This window comes from Mchenga conophoros, linkage group LG11, assembly GCF_057382185.1.
Source record: "Mchenga conophoros isolate Kocher_MC1m ecotype Shallow Benthic linkage group LG11, M_conophoros_male_GT1.1, whole genome shotgun sequence".
Lineage (NCBI taxonomy): Eukaryota > Metazoa > Chordata > Actinopteri > Cichliformes > Cichlidae > Mchenga > Mchenga conophoros.
In genome coordinates this window covers 9,911,480-9,934,938 of record NC_140536.1, presented here as the reverse complement: position 1 = coordinate 9,934,938, position 23,459 = coordinate 9,911,480, and the positions used below count along the sequence as shown (strand labels likewise).

The 23,459-nt window shown below is 42.0% G+C and overlaps 1 protein-coding gene across 1 annotated transcript in view; it reads right to left on the bottom strand.

The window, feature by feature from the left end:
• Positions 1–23,459, bottom strand: part of LOC146563613 (furin-like protease kpc-1) — a 213,829-nt gene that overhangs the window by 23,792 nt on the left and 166,578 nt on the right. Inside the window, exons 13-14 of the mRNA XM_085290827.1 lie at positions 3,564–3,674; positions 3,243–3,336 (exon numbers count right to left, since the gene is read on the bottom strand). Coding sequence (XP_085146953.1) covers positions 3,243–3,336; positions 3,564–3,674 — 205 coding nt within the window. The remainder of the gene's footprint in view (positions 1–3,242; positions 3,337–3,563; positions 3,675–23,459) is intronic.

Below are 23,459 nucleotides of genomic sequence, written 5' to 3'. Positions count from 1 at the left end.
ATCTGCTCGGGTAAAAAACTTGTATTTTTTGTGTTAACTGAGAGTTTCTACCAGAAGATTTACAACATCATATTGATGAGAGGAAATTACTGTGCTGGGGTAAAAGATAGTTCCATTTATAATGTCCTATTAAACTGCAGATTGCTGTTTTATACTGTTTTAAATATTTTTGTGCAGTTTAAACAAAAAAGAGACAACATAGCAATTGGCGAGTTTTTGCTGACAGATTCTGCTAACCTTGCACCAAGTCAATATTAACTAATTTCCGTTGTTTCCATTTTTTCCCCCAGTTTTAGTCATGCAGATTTAACCATATCTACACTGTAGCTTAATATATATGAGACAACTGGCATCCATGCTTTCATCTGACTCCCTCCAAAAATGGCACATTTTTCTAGCACTTTCTTTGAATGTGCCTTCTTAATCAATTTGCTGTTTCAATCTTTGACATCCTAGATAAGACATGTGATGAAGGAACAAACAATGTACTTCCCTCCCTGATAAGGTCCGCTGACTAATTATGAAAATAGAACAGAGAGTGCTGTATTGCTTAAATCTAAATCTAAATCCAATAAGTATTGTCTGAGATAATGTGGCACATAGATGGACAAGCCAAAAATATGTCCATAGCCAGGCAAAGACAAAGGGAAGCAGGTGAAGAAAGTATAATAAATGGAACACGATTGTGCAGGATATTAGCTAAATGATTTAAATAAGCCCATATCCCCTGCCACCACCAGTAGCACCCAGTAAACACCCTCCCTGTCCCTGTTCATCACAAGCAGCACATCTGGTGTGACAATGGCACATCGCAGAGAGAGCCGCCAAGCTGCAAAAAGACTGACAGCCCGCTCCTGTTTACGGCGTGTTACCACGGCAACACATCCATCAATCACACCTCGCAGCGATGGCCTGACCCACGCTTTCTGCCAGGGAGCAGAGCCGCAAAGATGAAGCCTTTTCAATTTGCATGCTGACACACTCTCGCTCGCTCTCCTTCTCTCTCCTTGCCATTTCACAAGTACACACATTCACAAACACAGAATACTCGCACAAACTGAGCCACGCACAGACACGTACAGTACGTATGCCTGCTGACACAATCAAGCATAAACACATTTGCATGTATGTGCCTGTGCTCAAGAAAACTCAGTTTTGCCATTTTCTGCAAATTACACTGCCAACACATTGCACATCACAGTATGATGGTTTTTTTTTATCTCCTCTATTCTCAGATAAAGCACATGACACTGAAACCCCAAAACAATTTATATGGCATCTTCAAGCTCCCTTGACTGTAGGCAGAAGTTAACTTTTGAATGCACTTGTGCTTGATTTCTGTCCTGTAAAGGGCAACAGGAACATTGAAAGACTATAGGAGCAGATTTACATCACACTTAAATATTTTAAAAAGAATCTTCATCAGTCACTTTATTAGTACACCTGTATGTGTAGCATGTTAACGAAAGTATCTAATCAGCCAGTTATATGGCAGCAGCTCAAAGCATTTAAGCATGTAGACAACTTGCTGAAATGGAGCATCAGAATGGGGAAGAAATGTTACTAAAGTGACTTTAAATGTAGCATGGTTGTTGGTGCAAGAAAGACTGTTCTGGGTATTTCAGACGATGCAGTGATTTTCCCACACAATCATCTCTAGGGTTTAAAAGCAATGGTGTGAAAAAAAAAACGATCCAGTGAGCAGCAGTTCCCTGGGAAAAAAAATGCCTTGTTGATGCCAGAGGTCAGAGGAGAATGGCCCGACTATGTTAGGCTGATAGGAAGGCAACAGTAACTCGAATAACCACTTGTTACAACCAAGGTATGCAGAAGAGCATCTCTGAATGCACGTTTCTTCAGAAGAAGACCACACTGGTCCTGTCAGCTAAGAACAGCAAACTGAGGCTACAGTTTTCACCTGATTAATGACCTAATTTCTGCTCCAATATGGTTGGAATTTTTCATAAACACCAGAAAAGCATAGATCCATCCTGCCTTGCATCAGCAGTTCAGGCTTCTGGTGACACTCAGTGACTGGACTGACACACACACACACACACATACCTTCACACACTTCACTACCTCAAGCACCTATCTGTACAATGTCACGCAGACACACACACACACATTAATACATCAAGTTACTTTTTGCACAATGCTCAGTCTTTTGCACAACCCACTGTCACTGTTGCACTTTTCTATTGCACTGTTGTGTCTGCATTGTTCTGTTCTGTCTGGTGTTGCACTGTTTTTTGCAATTTTTGCACACTTGCACTTTATGTAGTCCTGTGTTGATTGTCTGTTATATGTACATGATTGAAATGACAATAAAACCACTTGACTTGACTTGACTTGACGGTGGTGTATTGGTGTGAGGGATATCTTCCTGGCAAACTCTGGGCCCTTTAATACTGTTTAAACACCAAAGTCTACCTGAGTATTGTTGCTGACTATGTCCATGCCTTTAGCAGGGTAACACAGCATGCCACAAAGCTCATATCTTTTCAGACTGGTTTCTTGAATGTGAAAACAAGTTCAATGTACTCAAATGATTTCTACAGTCACCAGATCTCAATTCCATAGAGCACCTTTGGCGCGTAGTGGAACGGAAGATTTGCATCAAGGATGTGCAGCCAAGAAATCTGCAGCAACTGTATGATGCTATCATGTGAATATGGATCAAAAACTCTGCGAAATATTTCCGGCACCTTGTTGAATCTGTACCATAAAGAATTAATGTAGTGCTGAGAGCAAAAAAAGAGTCCAACCCTAAACTAGCAAGGCGTACCTAACATGGAGTGTAAATGTATATGCCTATGCTATTGAAAAAAACTCACTTTTGGAATCTTTCTTTGAATTTTTCTGTTATAGTTTAACATTTTTGAAAACAAGCCTGTTCACTTTCTTGCTGTAATTTTTTTATAGATTGATATGTTATGGCTCATATCATGCACACAAAGACAAAGGAGAAGGTAAAGTCTTTATAAAGCCTTTAAAAAATGGAAAGGAGACAAGTAGCCTGCTTCTGTTTTGCTGAAGTCCACCTGCTAGCTCCTCTGAAATTCACTAATTCACTGTTTTCAGTTTTCTGTGTATGCTTAATCTGGAGAAAACTTCTCAGTGAGTGGAGAGTAATATTTCTTTGCAAGTAGGTGAATAATTACATTTACCAAAAACAAATTAATGCCAAAAAATGTTGTAAAATGTCATGTATTTAATCAAAAAAATAAAAAATTACCCACCTGGACATGCTCAAGAGTGTTGATCTCATTAGCCCTTCCTCGACAGGCTTCTGATTGGATGTTCACATTGACTCCTTGCCCTGGATAAAAGATTCTAGCCAATACAAAGTCATTACCTCTGTAAGTTGAAAGCCTCAAAAGCCTCTTTTCACATGCTCATTTCACTTTCATATGTATGCATAAAGCAGTGACAGGACAGATGAAGTTGAGTTAAAGATCATGGATGCTGATATCAAAACCAGTTTCTTGGGGGCTAATCTGAAAATCCTTAGCAGATAGAGTCAATAAAGTTTTTTTTGAAAAAAAATCTTTGTATTTTACCTGGCAGGATCAAGAGTGACTTCTTGTGTGCACTTCTTCTGTGAAGGAACACTGTGGAAGTGTGCGGCCTGCTGCACCATCAGCCCTGCATCCAACAGTCCAAAGCCGTACCTGCAACAAGGAAGGAAGAAGCAGTCCATTATGTGTATTTGTGAATATGATGAGCAGGAGCATGGTGTTGCGTTTTTATCCTCACAAACGTGAAATTGGAGGCTTTTTATGTGGGTGGCTGAATGTGGCTGCAGGAGCAGAGTAAGTGCTAATGGCTCCGACACGAGGAGGCAACAAGTCATTGACGAAGATGATGTTGTCCTCTGACACAATCGCTTCCCGCTCTGTCCGTGCTGAGGCTGAGGGCTGCTGTTTGTGCGCCTGTAATTGCCTGGAGGATTGATTCTGAACAATGTGCCATCTCACGGACTGTAATCAAGCCTCATTATTCATTCGTTACTACCCCAATCTTGGGGCTGGAGACACAATGGCCGACCCTTAAGCGGCGTTGCTGCCTGGTGACTGTATGACCACTGCTTATCATGCTCTCTTCTCCACTTTACTACTCATCCCTTTTGAATCTTCCCCTCTCATCTTTCCTCTTTGGCCTCTCTTTTTCACAGAGCAGCCTGCTATTCAGTCTTGGTTTCCTCTCTAAATTCTCCTTCACCCTCCTTCATCAAACACAAATTTCTTGCATCAGAACTCTTCGCAGCCGCCTCAGTGATGCTGAAATCACAGTCTTCGTAAGTCTCTCTTTAATTCTCCCTCAAATCTTTCATTTTCATGCACTTCTCCGCTCACCGTTCCCTTTTGTTCAAATCGCGCTCCTCAGACTGAGTAACGGGGCAATAACAACCTTCATCGCCCCTCCTTCTTGGAAATTCAGAGGGGGTGACAAAGAGCTAATTCCTGCCATTATTACCATACAGACCTTATGACGTTAATCTGCAATAAGTGAAATTCATTATCCTGATGACGGGGTCTCTCGGAGCAGCAGAGCGAGAGACGGAGACAGGAGAAAGGAGAGAGCTGATCAATAACTCAATCTGCTGCCCTGCATGGGGCTCCATCTCCTCTGTCTCAGACTGTCAGTGTTTCGGAGGAGGAGACGCAGGATCTGCAGCCCGCATCATGCTCGTCCTAACAGCACGCAGTGCAATCAATGGACACAATCTAATCAGCCACTATCACCACCAGTGACTTTTAGCATGTAGGGCCCGGCATAACAGCATTAAGCAGACGGCTGTTTGGGGTTGAGGTGCACTACAGAAGTTCAAGGTTATTCAGAGGTTTTGTGAAAGCTGTGAAGAGCTTGAGCAAAACACAGCCGACAACAGCTCAGTGCAGAGAAGTGATTCCTCGTCTTACCCCCTTTATCCCAATGAGTTCTAAATGTGCTCATTGTATATAAATGAAGATGACAATGTCTTTATTTATTGATCAATGTGTGTTTAGAAGTCACCAAAACTGAACTGATGACTAGGAGCTGTGGCCCTGAATTTGCCCTAATACATATTTAAAGATGGATTGCTGTTATTGCTTAATGTTTTTTTGTGTTGTCAGTGCACCAAAAACTAAAGTACAATGTCTCTGAACTCTTTGTAATTTACTCTTGAATATTTTAGATAGACTGTTTGATTGAAAACAAAATCTACATGTGAAATCTACACCTTTTTGCTGAAAATGGTGCAAAAAGAGTTTTTCCTTCCCACTGTTGCCAAAATGCTTGCTCACAAGAAGTCATATGATTGTTGTGTTATTCTCGTATGCATTATTGTAGGGTCTCCCTTACAATATAAAGGGCTTTGAGGCAACTGTTGTTGTGTTGTTGGTGCTGTATAAGAAAAATTGAATTGAATTGAAAATGCATAGTATTTAAGTAGCAACAAGATAGCTGTTGCACTGATGCACATTTGAGGTTCGCAGCAGCTTCAACTATTTGGTAATGGACAGATAAACCAATCAGGCATAATATTATGATCATCTGCCTAATATTGTGTTGGTTGGCGTTGGTCTCCCTTTTACTGCCCTGACCTCTCGAGGCATGGACTCCTAGACCCCTGAAGGTGTGTTTTGGTATCTGCGCCAGATCCTTTAAGTCCTGTAAGTTGTGAGGCAAGGCGTCATTAGATTGGAAATGTTTATCCAGCGCATTCTACTGAATTGGATTGTGATCTGGGGAATTTGGAGGCCAAGTTAACACCCCAAACTCGCTTCTGTGCTCATGTTATGTCAGACTCGCCAAGTAGTAAGTCTGACTTTTAGCTTTTTTAAACCTTATTTTGGGCAAAATGTTTTTTTTTAATTTTCAGATTTAATAATGAACTTGTTAAGTTTCAGTGTGACCAGTGAAATTAAAGTTACAGTTCTCTTTCTAGTCATGCACACAGGGGCATTGAAATAACTGCTGATTGCTGACAGTTGTTTCGTGAAGAACTTTGGACAGCTTATTAAATGTCATGTTAAACATTAAATGTCAACACTACATAGCAGTTTGTAATGCTCTGAGACAGGAGCTTACAAGCCACAAACACTATCTAAGCAGCAGCCATAGAGCACTTCAAGGAGCAGCTGTCAATACTTGAAATTCCGAAAGTTACCAAAATAAATTAGCCAGATAGGGGAATAGTTGGAAATGGGAAAACACAACGGAAACACTAGCACTAAAAATAGATTACCCAAGATATTTCACAGTGTGGAGGAAAATTGATACCTTGACTTCTCATAAAACAAACTGTTGGTGACCAGGCCTTGCCACCATGCTCCCTCTTAGTGATTAAATGTATCCCTCCTACCCAGCGCCCCTTAGCAAGAGTTGTGCACCTATTAAATCGTATGGCTCCCACAGATCGATCGGGCTTGCCCCAGCTCCACAGCCATAAACCCAAACCGGCATACAGTGTATCTGATAGAGAAAGCTGCAGGAAACAAGTTCCCCCACGAAAGAACATGATGAAAATGACAGATTTTATGTCCCCTGCCATGTCAGTGAAAGAGCACTACTGAGCCGGGGCACTTTTCAAGTAGACTCCCCAGCCTTTTCAGACGTCTCATCATCAAGAGCAAGGACTGGAGAGAGTCGTGCACCTTCTAAATAGCATTGTGATTTCTGGAAGGAATTTGTGAGTAGTTTGATATCAGGATTGCATGTGATTGAGATTTTTATTTTCTTTCATTTTTTTGGAATCCTGCAAATGTCTTTAGGATAAAACCCACATAGTGTAAAGCATATCAAGTAATTAGTCAGAAAAACACAGTCATCCAATTTTCAACTTGTTCCTTCTCCACCTCCTGCGTGGTCGGAAGGAGGCTGAGCCAAGCCGATTACAGAATGACAGCCGATCTTCTGTCCACGCAGCACGAAGCATGTTAAACCCCCTCCGACCCCCCGCCTCCTCACATATGGAACCCACGGTCCTCACATTTTCTCTATCCACTTTCACTCCTCGATGGCAAATGCCCTTCCAATCTCTTACTCCCTCCTTCTTTTTATCTATTAACATGAAGGCCACTCCCCCCCACCCCCCAACCCAACACACACACACACACACACACACACACACACACACACACACACACACACACACATACACACACACACCGCTCCATGGGGCCTCTTTGTAACTGTCGAGGAACCCTTTTCACTTTTTGTTCTGTGGGGTTTCCCAGGTCCTTTCTCTGTTGATATTCACACCATCTGCCAAAAGCAGAGGAAGGTGCACACAAACCCAACTCGCACTTAGACATAGAGATCTTTGGGGGTCTTAAGGTCTTAAGGTCTTCCCTTCGTCTTTTTGCACATGGCGCTGAAAACACAGCTTTAACAACCTCTATCCTGTAACCAAAACAGATTTCTGCAGCTACCAGGGGACCCAGCTACGGCGGTCTCAACCCTTGTTTGCAGTGGTACGTCCTGCTAAGTCCCCCCCAATAGAAGTGGCTGTAAAGAATCACTCAAGCCGCACTAAGCAGCTGCCTGTGAGTTAGGTCATTTTCCCAGGAGCCACAGAGTGGGCATTGGCAGGACCTCAAAAAAGGGGGACACCATCTGTTCAGTGCCTGAAAAGGTTGGTGACACCTTCTGTGGTACCAACAACTTCTAATTAAGTGGCCAGGAATGCTGCAGCAGCTCCAACACATGATTGGTGGACTTGCCTTAGTTACCCTCTCCATCACATCTGGGCACCCACTAATGAAAAATGATCGATGAGAGAAAACAAGATCGCTTGGTGAAAGTGATGTGACTGTAGAAACCTAAGAAAAACTAGATTTTCTTTTGTGTGGGTTTTTTGTTTTTGGTTTGGTTTTCTTGCCCTCCTTTTGTTGCTCTTAATTGAATGTTTATCAGGAGCATAAAACAACTGCATTAGCCCTTTGGTCAATCCCAGCGTGGTTGGTTTCGGTTATATCATAATGCACTAATTTCATTAACATTAGGATTTAAATGAAATAACAAATAGACTTAACATTCTTCTGATTTCCATCGCTCTTGCAGCCAAATCTGCTGCTCAGAAATGTTACTAATTAGGCTTATTAAGTAATTAAGAAGAGGTCTTAATTATATCTGCGCCACTGGGACCTGCACGGCTGTAATCATGAAATGCTGTGCCGCGCAGCTCAGCTTTGTTGGTGTGGATGTTACACAGTTTCATCCATTAAACTGTTCTGAATGTGTGTTGGGTTTTTTTGTTTTTTCATTTATTTTTTTTTACAAAGAAAAAAAATAGATTTTGAAATATACTTTTAGTGCTGTATTAGACAAATATCTGCATGATGTTAAATTACAGAGAGAAAAACACTCAGCAGCCTTCAACAGCACAGTCTCAAAATGCCAAGTGAATTACCTTGTGAAGAATTAAAAGTTTAATGAAATATATTGCGGGGAGGAAAATGAGGGGTTTGGCACGGGCATGGGACTTAGTCTCGGGAGAATGGGCCCCGAACAGCCCTCTCAGTTTTCTACAGCCATCAGTCAAAGCAGCAGCCACCCGTTCCCGTCTTTTACACAAGGAGACTTCTCTGGAAGCCATGATGATCTATACCCCATGACCTCACTCTCAGTGTCCAACATATTTTGATTTGTAGCTCGAGTGTTATTCAAACACAAATTCAAAAGAGGATGAAATTCGGCAGAGAGCTTTTGTTGGACGCGCACCAAGGTACAGTCCTTTTGGATGTCTCTGCCCTTGTGTGGAAGGAAAGACGGAGTGCGAGAGAGAGAGATTGAGTAGCCCCTGCACTACAAGCTTGGCAAAAGATTCCCACCCGGGTCCCAAGCGTTTTTCTTTTAGTCCGGACAAAGCAAACACCGAACCAGGAGCCTTTGTTTGTCTTTTCAAAGGAATGGAGATTTAGATGCCACATCACTAAAACGTGACAGAGCAAACGCACATGTAATGATTAAAAAAGTCTGTTTTTGTACGTTGGTGACATCTGCTACATGATTTCATCACGGGAGCCACGTGGACTTTAAAGATTCTGTACACCACATGCAGGATTAGAGAATATAATTTGATGACAGGCTTGGGTTATGGGTCAGTTTGGGTGCACATATCATTACTGTTGCACATGGAACAAATCATAAAAATCATCTAGCAAATATGCATAATTTGGAAAGAAACAACAAAGAAGTCAATATGGAAACAGTGCTGACTTTAGTGCAAACCTAACAATGAAGGATACAGCATATTTGTGGTCAGTAGTTAATACCTAAGATCATTAATCCATAGTTTTATAAATATTTTAATGCTACTTGTTCTAAGAAGTTCAGCTTGGTTCTGGCCATTAGTCTACAGCCACAGCAAAACAATTTCACTTGGAAAAAAAGTGGATTAAAGATGAGTGTGCGGACTATAATGGAACTTTATTTTTTCTGAACCCTCCCCCCACCCCACCAGCAAAATATGAGAATTGCTACTTGTACATGAATTATGCATCAGTTGAGGTTTAGAAGAGTGCAGGGTCCCTTCACCCACCCCCTCTTGTAGCGCAGTAGGGTGGAGTGGGGTGATATGTCTGTGTTTGCGTGTGTTTGCGTGTGTTTGTGTGTGCGTGTGCAGGGGTTTGGGTGGTGGGGTGTACTGGCACCCCTCTGTTTGCCTGCTGCACCCCCCTGCAGGGAGACACGGCACCCCCTGCAGGAGGTGCAGCGCTCCGCTTCCCCCTGTCCCCCAGGGCACGCAGAAACATACATAAACACACGCTCGGCATATTCAGCCCAGTTTATCTGCTGACCCATCCATCAAATGCACATCCACACACACACACACACACACACAATTACCATCAACATTGTGCGTCTCTGCGTAGAAGTAGAGTTATTATTCCAACACTTCAGGCTCACAAATACAGGGACACTTTAGAAATGTGTGGAAATTTGTTTTTAAAAAAAAAGTTTAAAGAGACGACGTTAAAGCAAAAACTTGAGAAGTACGATCATTTATGCAATTGAACAAAACTTGTACGTCTAAATAACCAATCATAATTTCAGGTCGGGGGTCCGCGGCTTATCCAGACTGCCCGTCTTCTTCTTTCTGATTCTGCCAAATTCAAATTAACACAAGGGCTTTGTTTCTCCTGCCCACCCACACTCCCACCTACATAAAGAACCTGCACTTCCTCTCAATTATCCAACAATTACCTACACATAGATCTACTCTCCTTCATAGGAAACAATATCATTGCAGAGCTACTCCGAAATGAAGTGATAGTGGGGACTGTTAGTCTGCGGATGAGCTATTTCTTTAATTACCCTGCACATGCACACACGTTCTCTCGCTCTCTCTTCTAAATAGTGGCGTACATATAGACCACAGGCTCAGTCACAGAGTAATTGGCTCAGCAATGAAAAAAAGAGCAGCTCTGGATAATTAATTAATCTATCTGGCTGGGGCAGAGACGCGAGGCCAGTTTTCCAACCCCACCAGGGAGCCAGAGAAAGACCCGCTTCCCTCGTACGATCTATGACCATGACGAAACGGAAATGGCTCGCCACAATGCGTTAGGTGTGTATGCACCTTCTCACACAAACATACAAGTACATGCGCGGGGCTCTCATATCAGCACAGCCTCACAAAAACACTGCAAAACATGCAGGTATGTGAACTCTCAACTGTGTGCTGCACTAACACGCTCTGGATGTGGATTTACAGACCTAACAGAGTTGTGAGACTATTGATCTCCGGTCAATTCTGCAGACAGACCAAATAAGAACAAATCAGACTGGTCTTGTTCAGACTCAAGATTGCATTGCTTTTATTTACAGAGATACAGTAAATGTAGTTAGGGAAATGCATGCAAATATTTTGGCACTTCTCCTTCCCACGTCCCACTTTTTCTGTCGTATTTTTTTACAGGTTCACAGGAATGTTAAAAGGACATGCAGACATTAACTGATGTTCACTCCTTGCTTTTAGCACAGGATGTTTCCTTGGGTCAAAGAAATCATCTTATGTCAGGTAGGAAACCTACCTGTTGACTAGAAGTCAAATGTTCTTGTTTTAAGATGCAGTGTCTTTTTAGCTTTTCACAGCTCAGGAACCATCAAAGTGAAGTGTGTATCACTTGGATTTTCCTTCCACCTTCATGTGGTGCATTTTGGAAAATTGCCTCCTAACATGGACCTATTGTACTTTTCTATATTTATTGTGATTTATATTTTACATTCTCTTCAACTGAGTTTTATTTATATAGTGCAGTCATCTCAAGTTGCTTTATATTGTAAGGCAACGGCCCTACATTAATACAACCCCAACAATCAGATGTATGTTTACATCATATATATTGAACCAATCCGTTCAATATCTGTGAGTGTCAAAGTTCAGACTTCACATTTGAGCAAAACACTCAGTTTCAAACAGTTTTTTTTACTCTTTAGTCGATAACCCTAATTATGTTCATGCTCACAACCTGATGTTTAAACCTTGTGTTTGCAAATGGAAGCCAATCAGAAGAAGGGTGGTGTTTTAGGAAGAGGAGTTAGAAAAGCTTGTTTGAGAGAAAGGATGAGCTAAGGGGCTGACCCAGCAGGCCTAGTACAAGATAAGTAAGTAATATTTTATTTAAATGTGGGGTGCACAACAGGGAGTTTAGTTCCTGGTGTATGGATAATTAGCTCCTGGAACAATCAGATAAAAAAAGGTGTTTTTCTTTTTTCATGAAATTGGTACAGAAAGACCTGCTATCCATACAAACTGGTGATACAAGTGCTGAATGTAAGCTGTGGAAACAGTAAAGAGACCTCTGGCACATTTTCACCTGCTTCCACTGCGCAAGGAGAAGGGAGGAGTATGCCTGAAAATGTCAAAACTCAAGCAGTGCTCGCAGCACAAAGAACAACGTCACTGTGGAGCAAACGTTGAAGCACGTTATTCTGATAGTAAATACCATCTGTAGAAGCACAGGAACACCATATTGCATTGAGTAGATTGGGAAACAACGTCAAATAGAATTTTTGGTTATTTAAATCTTGGCAGAGGAGTTGAGGTGAGGAGTGGAAGGCAAGAGTGGAGCGCAGCTTTTCCACAACCATAGACAGTTTGTCTCTCAGACTCAGGGTGGGATCTGGAACTTGAGAGTATTTTCCCCCTCTTTTTTTTTTCCACCACAAGCCTGTGTTAGTGGTTGTCAGATCTAACAACAGGATGGGAGAATAAAACGCACACACCACACACACACACACCTCAGCTGAGGAGGGAAGTGGCAGGTACATCACGTCTATGGTAATAGAACAGCAGATGGAACTGGCAGGCACACACAGCTCCTTGTGCTTTGAGACATGCACACACATGCTCTTGCATGCGAGCGCACTTATTCAAATGTTACAAAAACACACTGACACAAACACGCAAAAATAAGCTGCTTTTACCTCACAGTGCTAAAATATCACAGCTGAAAATAAATACACAGCCTTAATCCACACACGTGCTTAACAAGCTAGGAGTTTGACTTTCTCCTGCCAAAAGTGCTAAAAAGCGCAGGTCAGCTGGAATAAGATTCGTATAAGAAAAGGAGACGTGTCAGGATGTTGGTCCGAGAAGGTGCTGTCTGTTTCTGCTATGTCCCTGTGGGGCAGCACATGAGCAATGGCTTTGCCACTGGCCCTGATAATCTAGGAGATAAATCATCTTTAGTCACTCTCTAACAGCCTGACAGACAGACAGCCCTAAGTACCTGGGAGGGTGGCAAAGGGACACTTTAAAATCTCCAGTGATGAGGGGGTATCACCGTGAAGAAAACAGTTAGCTGCCCCGAGCTCCCTCATATTTCCCAGAGTTTCTGGCTGCCATTTTGGCTCCGTCTCAAGGCGCTATTCCGGCTCTATCTCATGTCACCGTCCTGGCTGCCATTCAATTCTCACGTTGGCTCCGGTTCAGCCTCCATTCTGGCTCAGTTTCAAGCTCCACAGTGGCTGTTTTTCAGGGGGCTTCATTGTGGCTCTGTTTCAGCAAAGCCACCCCTCCACCACCTCCCTCCCCATTTTCAGTTTCAGCACCCCAGGTAGCTGGCCTCCTGCCCGGCCTGCAGATCAGTGGGAGATCCAGGCTCAGGCCTTTTGTTTGGGGTGGCATTTTGCCTTTGTTTTCCCATCTCGCCTGTAATCTAAACACCCAAAACATCTCATGCTTGACAAATCGGCCCTGAGACGGGGGAGCAGCGGAAGACAAACGGCTGGAAGCGGTTCAACCCCAGGCAGGACTGATGGTGTCCGACTGGGCCTGACCTCCCAAAGGTTAAAGACACGTTCACTTACAAAGCAATCAATTACCCAGGCTGTGTGGGCGCTTTTAACCAACCTCCCCTCCTGCCTTCCACACAGCCGGCATTATTGATGAGGGTCCCAGCATACTGCACACTCCAACCTGGAGTGTGTATTACATTTCACAATTGAAATAAATCTCAGATTCCTGGTGTTACAGTAGTGCCTACCTGAACGTCTCTGCTGCTTTATGTAGTCTTGCTGCCCCCCCTCTCCCACCCCCCTCCCGCATCCTCCTCCTTCCTTCCTCCCTGCCTCTCTCCCTCCTCTCTGCAGGTTGTTGTAGCAGGTTTATTCTGGTAGTTGGGCTCCGTGGGCCTCGGCAGGCCCCTCAGCTGTTCCGCTGGGTTTGTAATTACCATTTCATTAAGAATGACAGTTTCGGGGGTTGAAGCACCATTTCATCCGGGTCTCGCGGGGAAGACGCTTGCCAAATTTACAGTGTGAGTGGCAATTATCTCTCTTCGTGTCTGCAATTCACCATTTTGTACTTAGTGGCTTGACAACGGCTAGGAACATTTTGCTGGAGTAATAATAGGTCTGGGATATTTACACTGTAGCCCACTCAAGCTTAGCTCTGTGAACAGACTGCTATGAGCTATCAGAAGAGATAGAAGCAAGCAAGAGGAAATACTACAGAGACAAGCACTACACCAGTGTGTACACAGAGTAGGTGTGGCAATAAAACGTGCTTTTTAGAACGCTGAAGGAAAACTGCTCAGTGTGGAGCGGTGCAGTTTGACTTTGGAGGCTCACTCTGTTTCACATATGTGGTCTTTCACAGTCCAAATAAGAGCTCATTTAGTATATTGTTTTGGGTTCAGTCATTAAATGTTTTTTACGGCATCTGTAATGTTTCTCTTTTGGCCACTTGACAAAAATGACTCATAACCTCAGTGGAGCTACTTGGTGAAATTATAAAAGTTAAAATGTGTGTTTTTCTCTTCCAATGCGGGGCACATAGGAAAATGCAACACTTTCATTATATTCCCAAATGCAATATATAACTTACCAACGCGGCTAGTCAGAAGTTTATCACCTGTTATTGTGAAGATGTTTTAAAGTATGTTTTTAAAGTTTGACCTAACCCCCAATCCAACCCCAGTTAATGGGCTAGGATAACTGGTGGTACTAAATTACCCATAGATGTGAATGAGTGCGAATGGCTGTCTGTCTTTCTGTGTTAGCCCTGCAACGAACTGGTGACCTTTCACCGTATGGCAGCTGGGATCGACTTCAGCACTCCTACGACCCTAAACTGGATAAGAGGAAGAGAATGGGTGGATGGATTTTCAAAGTTTGTTTTCAAACTGGATTTTCAAAGTGCATTATCTTATACGTGAACATGGCATTCTCATCCCTATTTTTCCTTCTTTTCCCATAAGGGAACTCTTTAGAATTTGATTGCAGCGTTAGACACGAGGGACCAAATCTGCAGTCTCAATCTTCCAAATTTTTCCCCAAAGTGCTCCAAGAAATGGCTGTAAAGAATAACAGATACAACTGAACATTATTAATGCCAAACAAAGGTCATTCACAGCCTTTAAGGGGATGAAGTGAGTTACTGACTGCAGCTCAGATCACTGACTCCCATGCCTTTGCAATGTGCTTGCTTTGCGCACATTGACACATAAGACAAGAGCAGTAAGATTGTACAAAATGTGCATTCATAGTTCTGTTATATCTAGCAACACTCGTAGGTGAAGTGAAAAAGCAGCAATCACAGAAATTCATATTGTTTAACAACATGAATAAACTCTCATCCTGAAAGATTCTTATAATGCTGCACTTTGCTGTTCAGGTAAATGTGACAGAAACAGTTGTTTAACCCACATAAAACAGGAGCTAAAAGTTGAATTCATACTGAAACGGTGCTGCTTAAACTATACGACCAAAATGTGACTGAGAATACATCTGATCACAGACTTCTCAAGAAAGAGATGAAATGAAGGCCAGTTTGGACATGAAAAATGATTGTGGAAACCAATAACTACTTAACTTTGTTTCATTAGACAGACATAAAAAAAAGAAATATTTATGCTTCTGAATATCTATGCAAATATCTGTGTTCAGCAAACAAGAGACAGGAAGTGTGTGTCTCTGTGTTTACTCCGCTCTCTCTTAAGAACAAAAAAAATGGCAGCCATCAGCCTCGCTGAGTTATAGTGACATGACTCACACAATGTCTACTGCGAGTGACGGCTGCAGCTCTTTTAATTGCATGTCTGCGCTGAATGATGGGATACTTAATTCCTACACATTACACACAATTGCTTTTTCGCAGTGGCAGAGGCCCGGGGAGGCAGCCGAGGCTTTCCGTGGCCATATGGAGAGGGAGGCAGAGCCCAGGCTGAGTGATCGGGAGCTTTCCGCCTTGTCTCTGTACCAGAATGGCTGCTATACTGTACTCAAGCTGTAGGACAGGCACATGAAGACACACAAACACGCACACACACCTCAAACTGAGCACGCACAGAAGCGAGATGCGGTATCGGCTAAGGCTTAGTCTTAAAATGCTAGCAGATACATAAGCTCTCTCTCTCACTTGCAGTAATGTGAGCACAATCTGCACGGTCTCACACATACTGTACGCGCTCTCAGTTACATACACACTATAATCTCACACGCAGAGGACATGCAAGCACACACAGGGAAACTCACATGTATTTTCTCAGATACAAACACTCACGCGTGCATGTAGGTGCACACGTGCACACACACACACACACACACAGTCCTCTGTGTGAAGTGTGTTGACAGTCCTGTCAGCTCACGGTAGCACCATCAGGCACCCTGCTGTCCTGTGAATGGGTCAATTCTCCTTCTTCTTCATCTCTCTTATCGCTCTGTCACATCACTTGTTTTCTGTTGAATCTGTGGTAAGAATAGAGCTCGAGCGCTACAGTAGCTGGATAATGCAGTATCGCTCTGACCCGAACTTTACAGACACAGGAATCTCAGTGTCTTAGTGTAACCAAACATACTGTACCCACATGTACGTGTGAATTTAATGGGGGGGGGGGGGGGGGGGGGGGGGGGGGGGCAGGTATAATGGCTGAAATGTGCATGTCTTTGTGGATCTATCTACGGCTTTTGTATTGACTGGAGGAGCTGCATTAATTTTGTAGACATCTGTTGCCTCTTTTTGTATACGATTCAAGTAGCGTTTTGTGTTTTTTAGGATCCTGATATAGAGGGTCAATCACTGGATAAAGCACTGCTATTAGAAGAGTACAGGAATCAAAAGTAAATGGTAAAACTTGCCAGACAGGTAACCAGTAACTGTTAATTAAAAATATATGGAACATATTTCTTGAGTACTATGAAGTTCCATGGGCAATCACAATCATTAAAATGATACTTTCCCTGTAAAACTCTGATAATTACATAAAGCAGACCGAATCTCAGCATTATCTATGTGGCAGAAATAATGCAAACCCAATGCTCTCCTCAGGTGCAGTGGTTGACAGCTCTTAGAGAAGCTAGCATTACTGTTCAATGATGTGTCCCTGGAAATACCTCGGCCTCCACAGATCCTAACACACCTCAGTGCATACACAATTAGGGAAGAGAGAGACATGTAGTATATAGTGAGGAAGACAGAGAGCCTGCTAATGCATTTAGTAGCCAGGCCTCGTTTAAGAAAAGCCCTTAATGACTTTAATTGATCTTTATTAGCTTCAATTAGAAAGGGACACTGGGGAGGAAACAAGGTTGTGATTCCTGCAGACGGCTCAGTGGAGGTGAGCAGGATCACAGCAACAGTGGGAGACAGTTTCTGAGAACTATGCTGGAAATAAATTTACAGCTGATGTAAAAGCAAAAGGCATAATAGTGGGATTATGTTTTGATGACCTATCGAGCTGAAACCTTGTCATACTGTATGGCATAGGGAGTGACATTAGCATGTTACACTGTGCTGCTAGGTGTAAATTATATTCTCTAACACCTTAAGCAGCTGCCTGAGAATTAATTTCAGAACATACTATAACTTGAACTTCATTTATCACAGGGAATATATTACTAGAGTGAGACTATGTATTCAAACCAATGGGGGAGAAAGAATGTGAGGAGGTGAAGGCGAATTATTGTACATGCAAACGTTTTAGGTGCTTCATCCATCACATAGTAACATCTGAGGAACAAGACGAAGCTGTCCACAGTGCCCTGACCTTTAAAAGACACAGTGAGTCTGGGCTACAACAAGAGACAGAAGAACTGTAGCAACTTCTTCCTGACGCTTGGCTTCGAGTGATCACAAACCAACGAAATAACAGAAACATGTTTTTTAAAAGCACCCGACTGAAGCTGTCACACAGTTCTCAAGCAAGGTGTCAACACAGAAAACAATCAGCAAAGTGAAGTTCCAGTTCAAAACCGGCATGCTATCTTTGGATTAGCTGGTTTGACAAAATTTAAAATGGTTTTCAAGATGGCGGCTATCAAATTTCTCTGTTAACCAAGCTTTCTGCCTCAGGCTCTGGGCCAATTCACAGAAAGAAAAGGAACATTTCATGCGTCATTTAACTTCTGCACAAAATGGATCAATTGAGCACCGCCTACTCCAATCAGGGACATTATCAGAGGACTGAGCGACAGATATACAAAGAGCCTAAAAAATATAACACTAAAATGCAACACAAGTAATGCTCCAGAAAATTATTCTGCAGATTTGATTATTAGAATCACACAAAGCAGTAAAAAAGGCCTAAATATACCTGTTAATACATTTACCATTTACCAAACATGACAGCTGCACATTAGAGCTCTGAAACTTTAAATTGCATGCACTTGAAAATGAAAGGTCACTCATTGTGTTCAGTTCTGTCACTCTACACTACAGCCTAATAAAGTAGACGTGGGCTTTAGTTTATTGCTACGTATTGATGTGCCATCCTGGAGGAGTTCGACTAACTGTGCAATCTCTGCAGGGTCCATGTACCAGTAGTGACCCTGGCCCTAGCCAAATGCAAAACTAGTGAAAAAACAGTCAGATAAGGTAAGAGTGGCCTCAACATGTAAAACTATTCCTGTTTTGGGGGTTTTCTCATTGTTGCCCATCTAGTGCACCTGTTGTTAAATTCATTAACACCAAAACAACAAACTGGTTTTAAACCCACTGTGGTACATGCCTGACCAGATCAATGTCCCACAAGTTTAACTGATGTGATGCTGTACTCTAATTAAAAGGTGTTCCTGCAATCTTTCGGAGGACTGTGTAAAACATATGCCTGGATAAATTTCTGCATTTTAAAATCTGATTGTGTAAGTACGGAAGAGAACAAAAGTCTTAACACTGGTCTAGTAGTTTTTACTTTCTTTCATAAACACTTTAAAAACTAACTTCCAAGAGCAAATTACACATTTCTCATGATTTTCTTATATCACATTTGGAAAGTAAATCTACTTTTTGTTAGTTTAGGGAAAATTACCATTTTTGCTTTTAATTTAACAGAGCTGCATTTTGCTTCCCATATGTGACAGCTGACTAGAGTCTGGCAGCCCTATAAGGTTCACTGAGCCAGTAACAAAGGGCTTTGGTAATTATGTCAGAGCTCCAGCTCCCTTGCATCAAAGTCATAGACAGTTATATAAGATGCACAAAGCTAGCATAATGTCACCCACAGGTTTATCAAGTCTGATTCTAAACTCTCGAGAAGAGGTTTTGCGCTGTTGCCATCTTGGCGTTTTGCAAATGTAGGTAGCTTGAGGTAACTTGGAAACAGCAAGCTCACTGGCTAACAAATCGTGACTGAGCATACCCAGATAATGCTGCTTTCTGAATGACCAGAATTTACTAAACCGAACTAATTTTTTTGTCAGGTAATTGTTTACACAAGACTTTTATAGGAAGACTTTTTGTAACCGCAGGTCCTTGCCCCCCTTTGGGGGCCATTACAATGAATGCAGCCAGACACGTCAATAGTGGCTTTGCTTTCCAGACCAAGCTATGTCCATCTTAAATACTGTCTATGGTCAAAGCGTGTGCTAATGTTTACAACTACGAGACAAGAATAACTCCTCCTGGTCATAAAAACAGAGTAGGAGGGGGAAAGGACAGCACGTGGCTTCTGGGAAAACAGTTATGTAAATACACTCATCGTCTTTCGTCTCCAATATTTGTGTCAAGACCAGAAGTCTTAATGTGTTAGCTTGCAATGCTAGTCGAGCTAGTCTGTCTGTCTAGCTGGAAACAACATCTGTTGGTCTGTCTGCGTGGAATTAAATCCCTACTTTGAATACACATAATATTCTCCCATTCTTGAGCCTGATTCTAATGGAGTCGACTGGATCACATTCAGGTTTGGATCACAAAATTAATGGATTTTGATGCAATGAATATAGATTAAATGCAGCTTTTACAAAACAAAAATGACCTTCTGAAAGCTTAACTTCTCTAATAACTTCATACATTTCAATTACATTTCTAATTGCTATGGCATTTACATGCTTTGGTACAGCATCTAAACTCTCCTTCATAACTGTTGCATTTCTCTTACACCCTAAAACAATGTTAAACAATATTAACTCTAATATACAAATAAAAAGACGGATAAAGCAAAGACAATATGCTCAGAACTGAAGTGAAAATCTCCATCCCATTCACCGAGTCCTTCCTCCAGCCCACCATCCATGACTTCCTCTTCCCAGTGCCGTGTTTGTGTTTCTAGAGGGAGCTGGCTGACCCCTGACCCCAGGCTAATGAGAGCGATAACGAGGATTAAAAGGGGGTGACTGGAAGGTGTCTGAGAGTGGGGTTTAAACAATTACACTGGGCTGCCAACATGCCTTTCTTCATGACTCAGGAAATTACAGTCTCCCTCTCTTTCTCCCCCACACACTCTTTCAGTCGGCACACAAAAGATAGGGCTTATGGAAAATAATAAATTATCTCGGGGCCACGTTAACTTGGATGTAAATCGCTGGGCAATTATGTTTTAATAGCCCTTTAAGAGAATGAGTAATTGGGTTGACACTACTGGGGTTGATCAGGCTCACCCATCTCTCTTTCCCTTTGTGGCCGGTGGAAGAGAGCTGTGGGTCTGCGAGGCGGTCAGCCGGCAGCACGACTGCAGCTAAGGTGGTTAGCCTCTGAAAAACTGTAACAGCGATATCAGAGAATCTGGATAACTATTTTCATTCTATTAAAATGAAACCTTTTCTTGCTCCAAAAAGACATGCATTGTCGATATCTTTGTTAAACATTCTTCTTTATTCTCAGCATATTTCCTTTTTTGCTAAGATGTTCTCACTCTTCGTTTGCCAGAGATGATTTTATACATAAGACTTTCTCCTGATTAAGTTTTTGTTTTTGTAAAAGGTGCTTTGTCGCTAAGAAGACCCTGTGGCTATCTGTGTCTACCAATGGAGGTGGTGTTCATATACTACATACTTGAAAAGAAGATGTTGCAAAGCAGTTCAAAAGCTATATCTGTACGGTCAGTAAAAATTACATCACTCTACTAAATATAGCTTTTAAAATGACCGGTTGTATTTATAATAGGAGGATATGAAAATATTATAATCTTAATTAAATGAGCAAGGTATCTGTAACAAAAACAAAAAAAACCTCTGTGCATGGAGTGGGAGGAGAGCCAGATGCTGAAAAAGTCTATTTATCACTACCATGAAATCTGGCAACCCACTGGCTATGTTTGATGACAATGGGCAAAACTCTGGCTGTTGTAGCCGGTGTATATCAGGACCAAGACTTGCTGGAATTTTTTTTTTCTACAAATACACATTTTGAAAATGTTAATTAAAAGCAAAACTGTCACCAGAGAAAAGACGGTGGCTTCAAAATTTTATTGTGACAAACAAACTAGCGAGCTAACTGTTAACTAACTCTGTTCAACTTTGTAAATACTCCTTTTCATGGATGTCTGGATGTTATACTTTATTGTAACATTTTGGAGAAAACTGAACGTTTCATTTAAGATGAAAGAATTTGGAGTGTTTTAAACTGTCAGTCATGCCACAGTGTTTGAGAAGAAGAAGAAGGGTTTGGAATGGCTAATGACGTGAGCGTGTTTAGATTACGAGTGGACTACTAACAGAAACAGAATTCTTCTTGTACCAAAAGTCTCGTCCCTTACCTACAGATTCTGTATGTTTCTATGAGGACATCTATTAATAGTCAAATTATGTCATCAGACCTTGTAATTTAGCGATCATAAAGGAGAAACGAAAACTCTGGAACCTCAGCCATAATTCCATTTTCTATTAAAAAAAATTGAGTTGCTCAGAATGCACATTCAAACCAACCAAACCACTGTATTTATAGCACAACAGTGGATACTGTCACTGTTTTTAAGGGTGACAAAGTAACATCTTAGTTCACTTAAATCATCAAGAAACAGAATTTAAATAAAATGTTAAATTATATTTGATAACAAATATGTTGCAGGTTTTTATGTCAATCTATATATGTCTGAGTATATTTCTGATTAGAAGCTTAATCGCCATTCTCATCCCTACTATCAGACACACACACACACACACACACACATGCACACACACGCACACAGAGCTCAGCAGGCTCCTGACCAGCACCCTTCAACCTCTGAACTCGGGTCCAGATTGTGACCTCTGGATTATCACCGTGTGTCTTGATTTGGCCAGCCCCGGGGGAGTGGCGGTGTAGGTAGAGGAGGCAAAATCGATGGAGAGAGGGAAGAGATCACAACAGGCCAAACCTGGTGAGCTGAGAACCACCAAATGAGACTGGAACAACATGAACAGCAGGGGTGAGGAGGAGGGAAGGAAAGAGGATAGAAAAAAATGGAAAAAAAATTGTGATAGGATCTGATGCTAGGCTGAGTTTGACATGGAAGAAGGAAATAATCAAAATCCCCGGCAGGTTGTCGGACCTTACCGCAATGAACAAGCAAATGGTGGGATAAACCTGTATTTATCTTCTTATACTTTCATCTCGGGAAGAAGACAAACGGGGTAGGAAATCGATCAGATGAGCATCTGTTAGGCTTGGCAACAGTCGCAAGTCTGCAGAAATGGATTTTAAAGCCCATTTTTCAATTTCGTCTTCATTACTGTGAGCGTCGTGCAGGCGCTTAAAGGACACTTCCACAGTAAAAGAAGAAAAAAGATCTGCGTGTGCATTGTGCAGGCTACTACACCTCAGTTCTTTGCCCTGTTTCCTTTCATAGATCCACAAGACGCAGTGAGTGCTCGACATGGACAATTTCTGTCATGTTTTCCCACAGAGGTAATGGAACAAGACTAACAAGTGTTTTTCTTTGATAAAACTTCCTGTTATTTAAAAATTAAAATGCTATCTATGTAAGTGTTATTTACACAAACACAGCAGAGGTAAAAAAAAGAAATTGCAACTTAATTGTGAGCGTGTGTTTGGTCTATCACGTGGTGGGGATGAGGCATGTTACATGTGTATGATGCAGCACAGCTCAAGTTGTCTTTTAAGCTTGCAGGCTTCACCCCATTTGTGTTACAATACTGCGATCACCTTTGAAATCTGCACTCAAAATGATTTAACACCACAGCAGTTACAAGTTTTCACTGGCTCTCTTCTTGTCAGTGTGCTTACAAGAATTTACACAAAACCTGTGGTTGTCCATTTGTTTACTGAATTCTACCAGGATATTTTAGACAGTGGGGACTTTATGACTTGATATGTTAATCAAAAATATCTACAGACATCATTTCTAGAAGCCAGGGATGGCATTTGGTATCATCATCATTTATAAACAGAAAACAACTGTTACTGCTTTTTGTCGATGTGGACAGTATAAAAGATTTTACCGTATAAAAATTCATCATAGCGATAGCTTTTAAAGGTCCTTCGTGTGCTCACAAGGCCTTCTACTTAGTATGCTTCCTGCACCTGCGTGTCTTTATATCTGAAACTGTGTCATTGTGCCTGTGTGTATCCTTTTCCTCTACCTCCCATCCTCCCGCTGTTGCTCGCCGAGGTTCTTTTATTCCCTCCTGAGCAGCTCTGTCACCCATGTCGCCGGGGGACAAGGAGAATGTCGCGTTTTTTCCCCTGGATCAAAAATTTACGAGCAATTAAAAGGCGGCCGACGCCCAGCATCCATCAACCCCTGCGTGCAGCCAGGTTGGGTGAGGGGGACTTGCAGTAAACCACAGGCTATATACTTTTATAT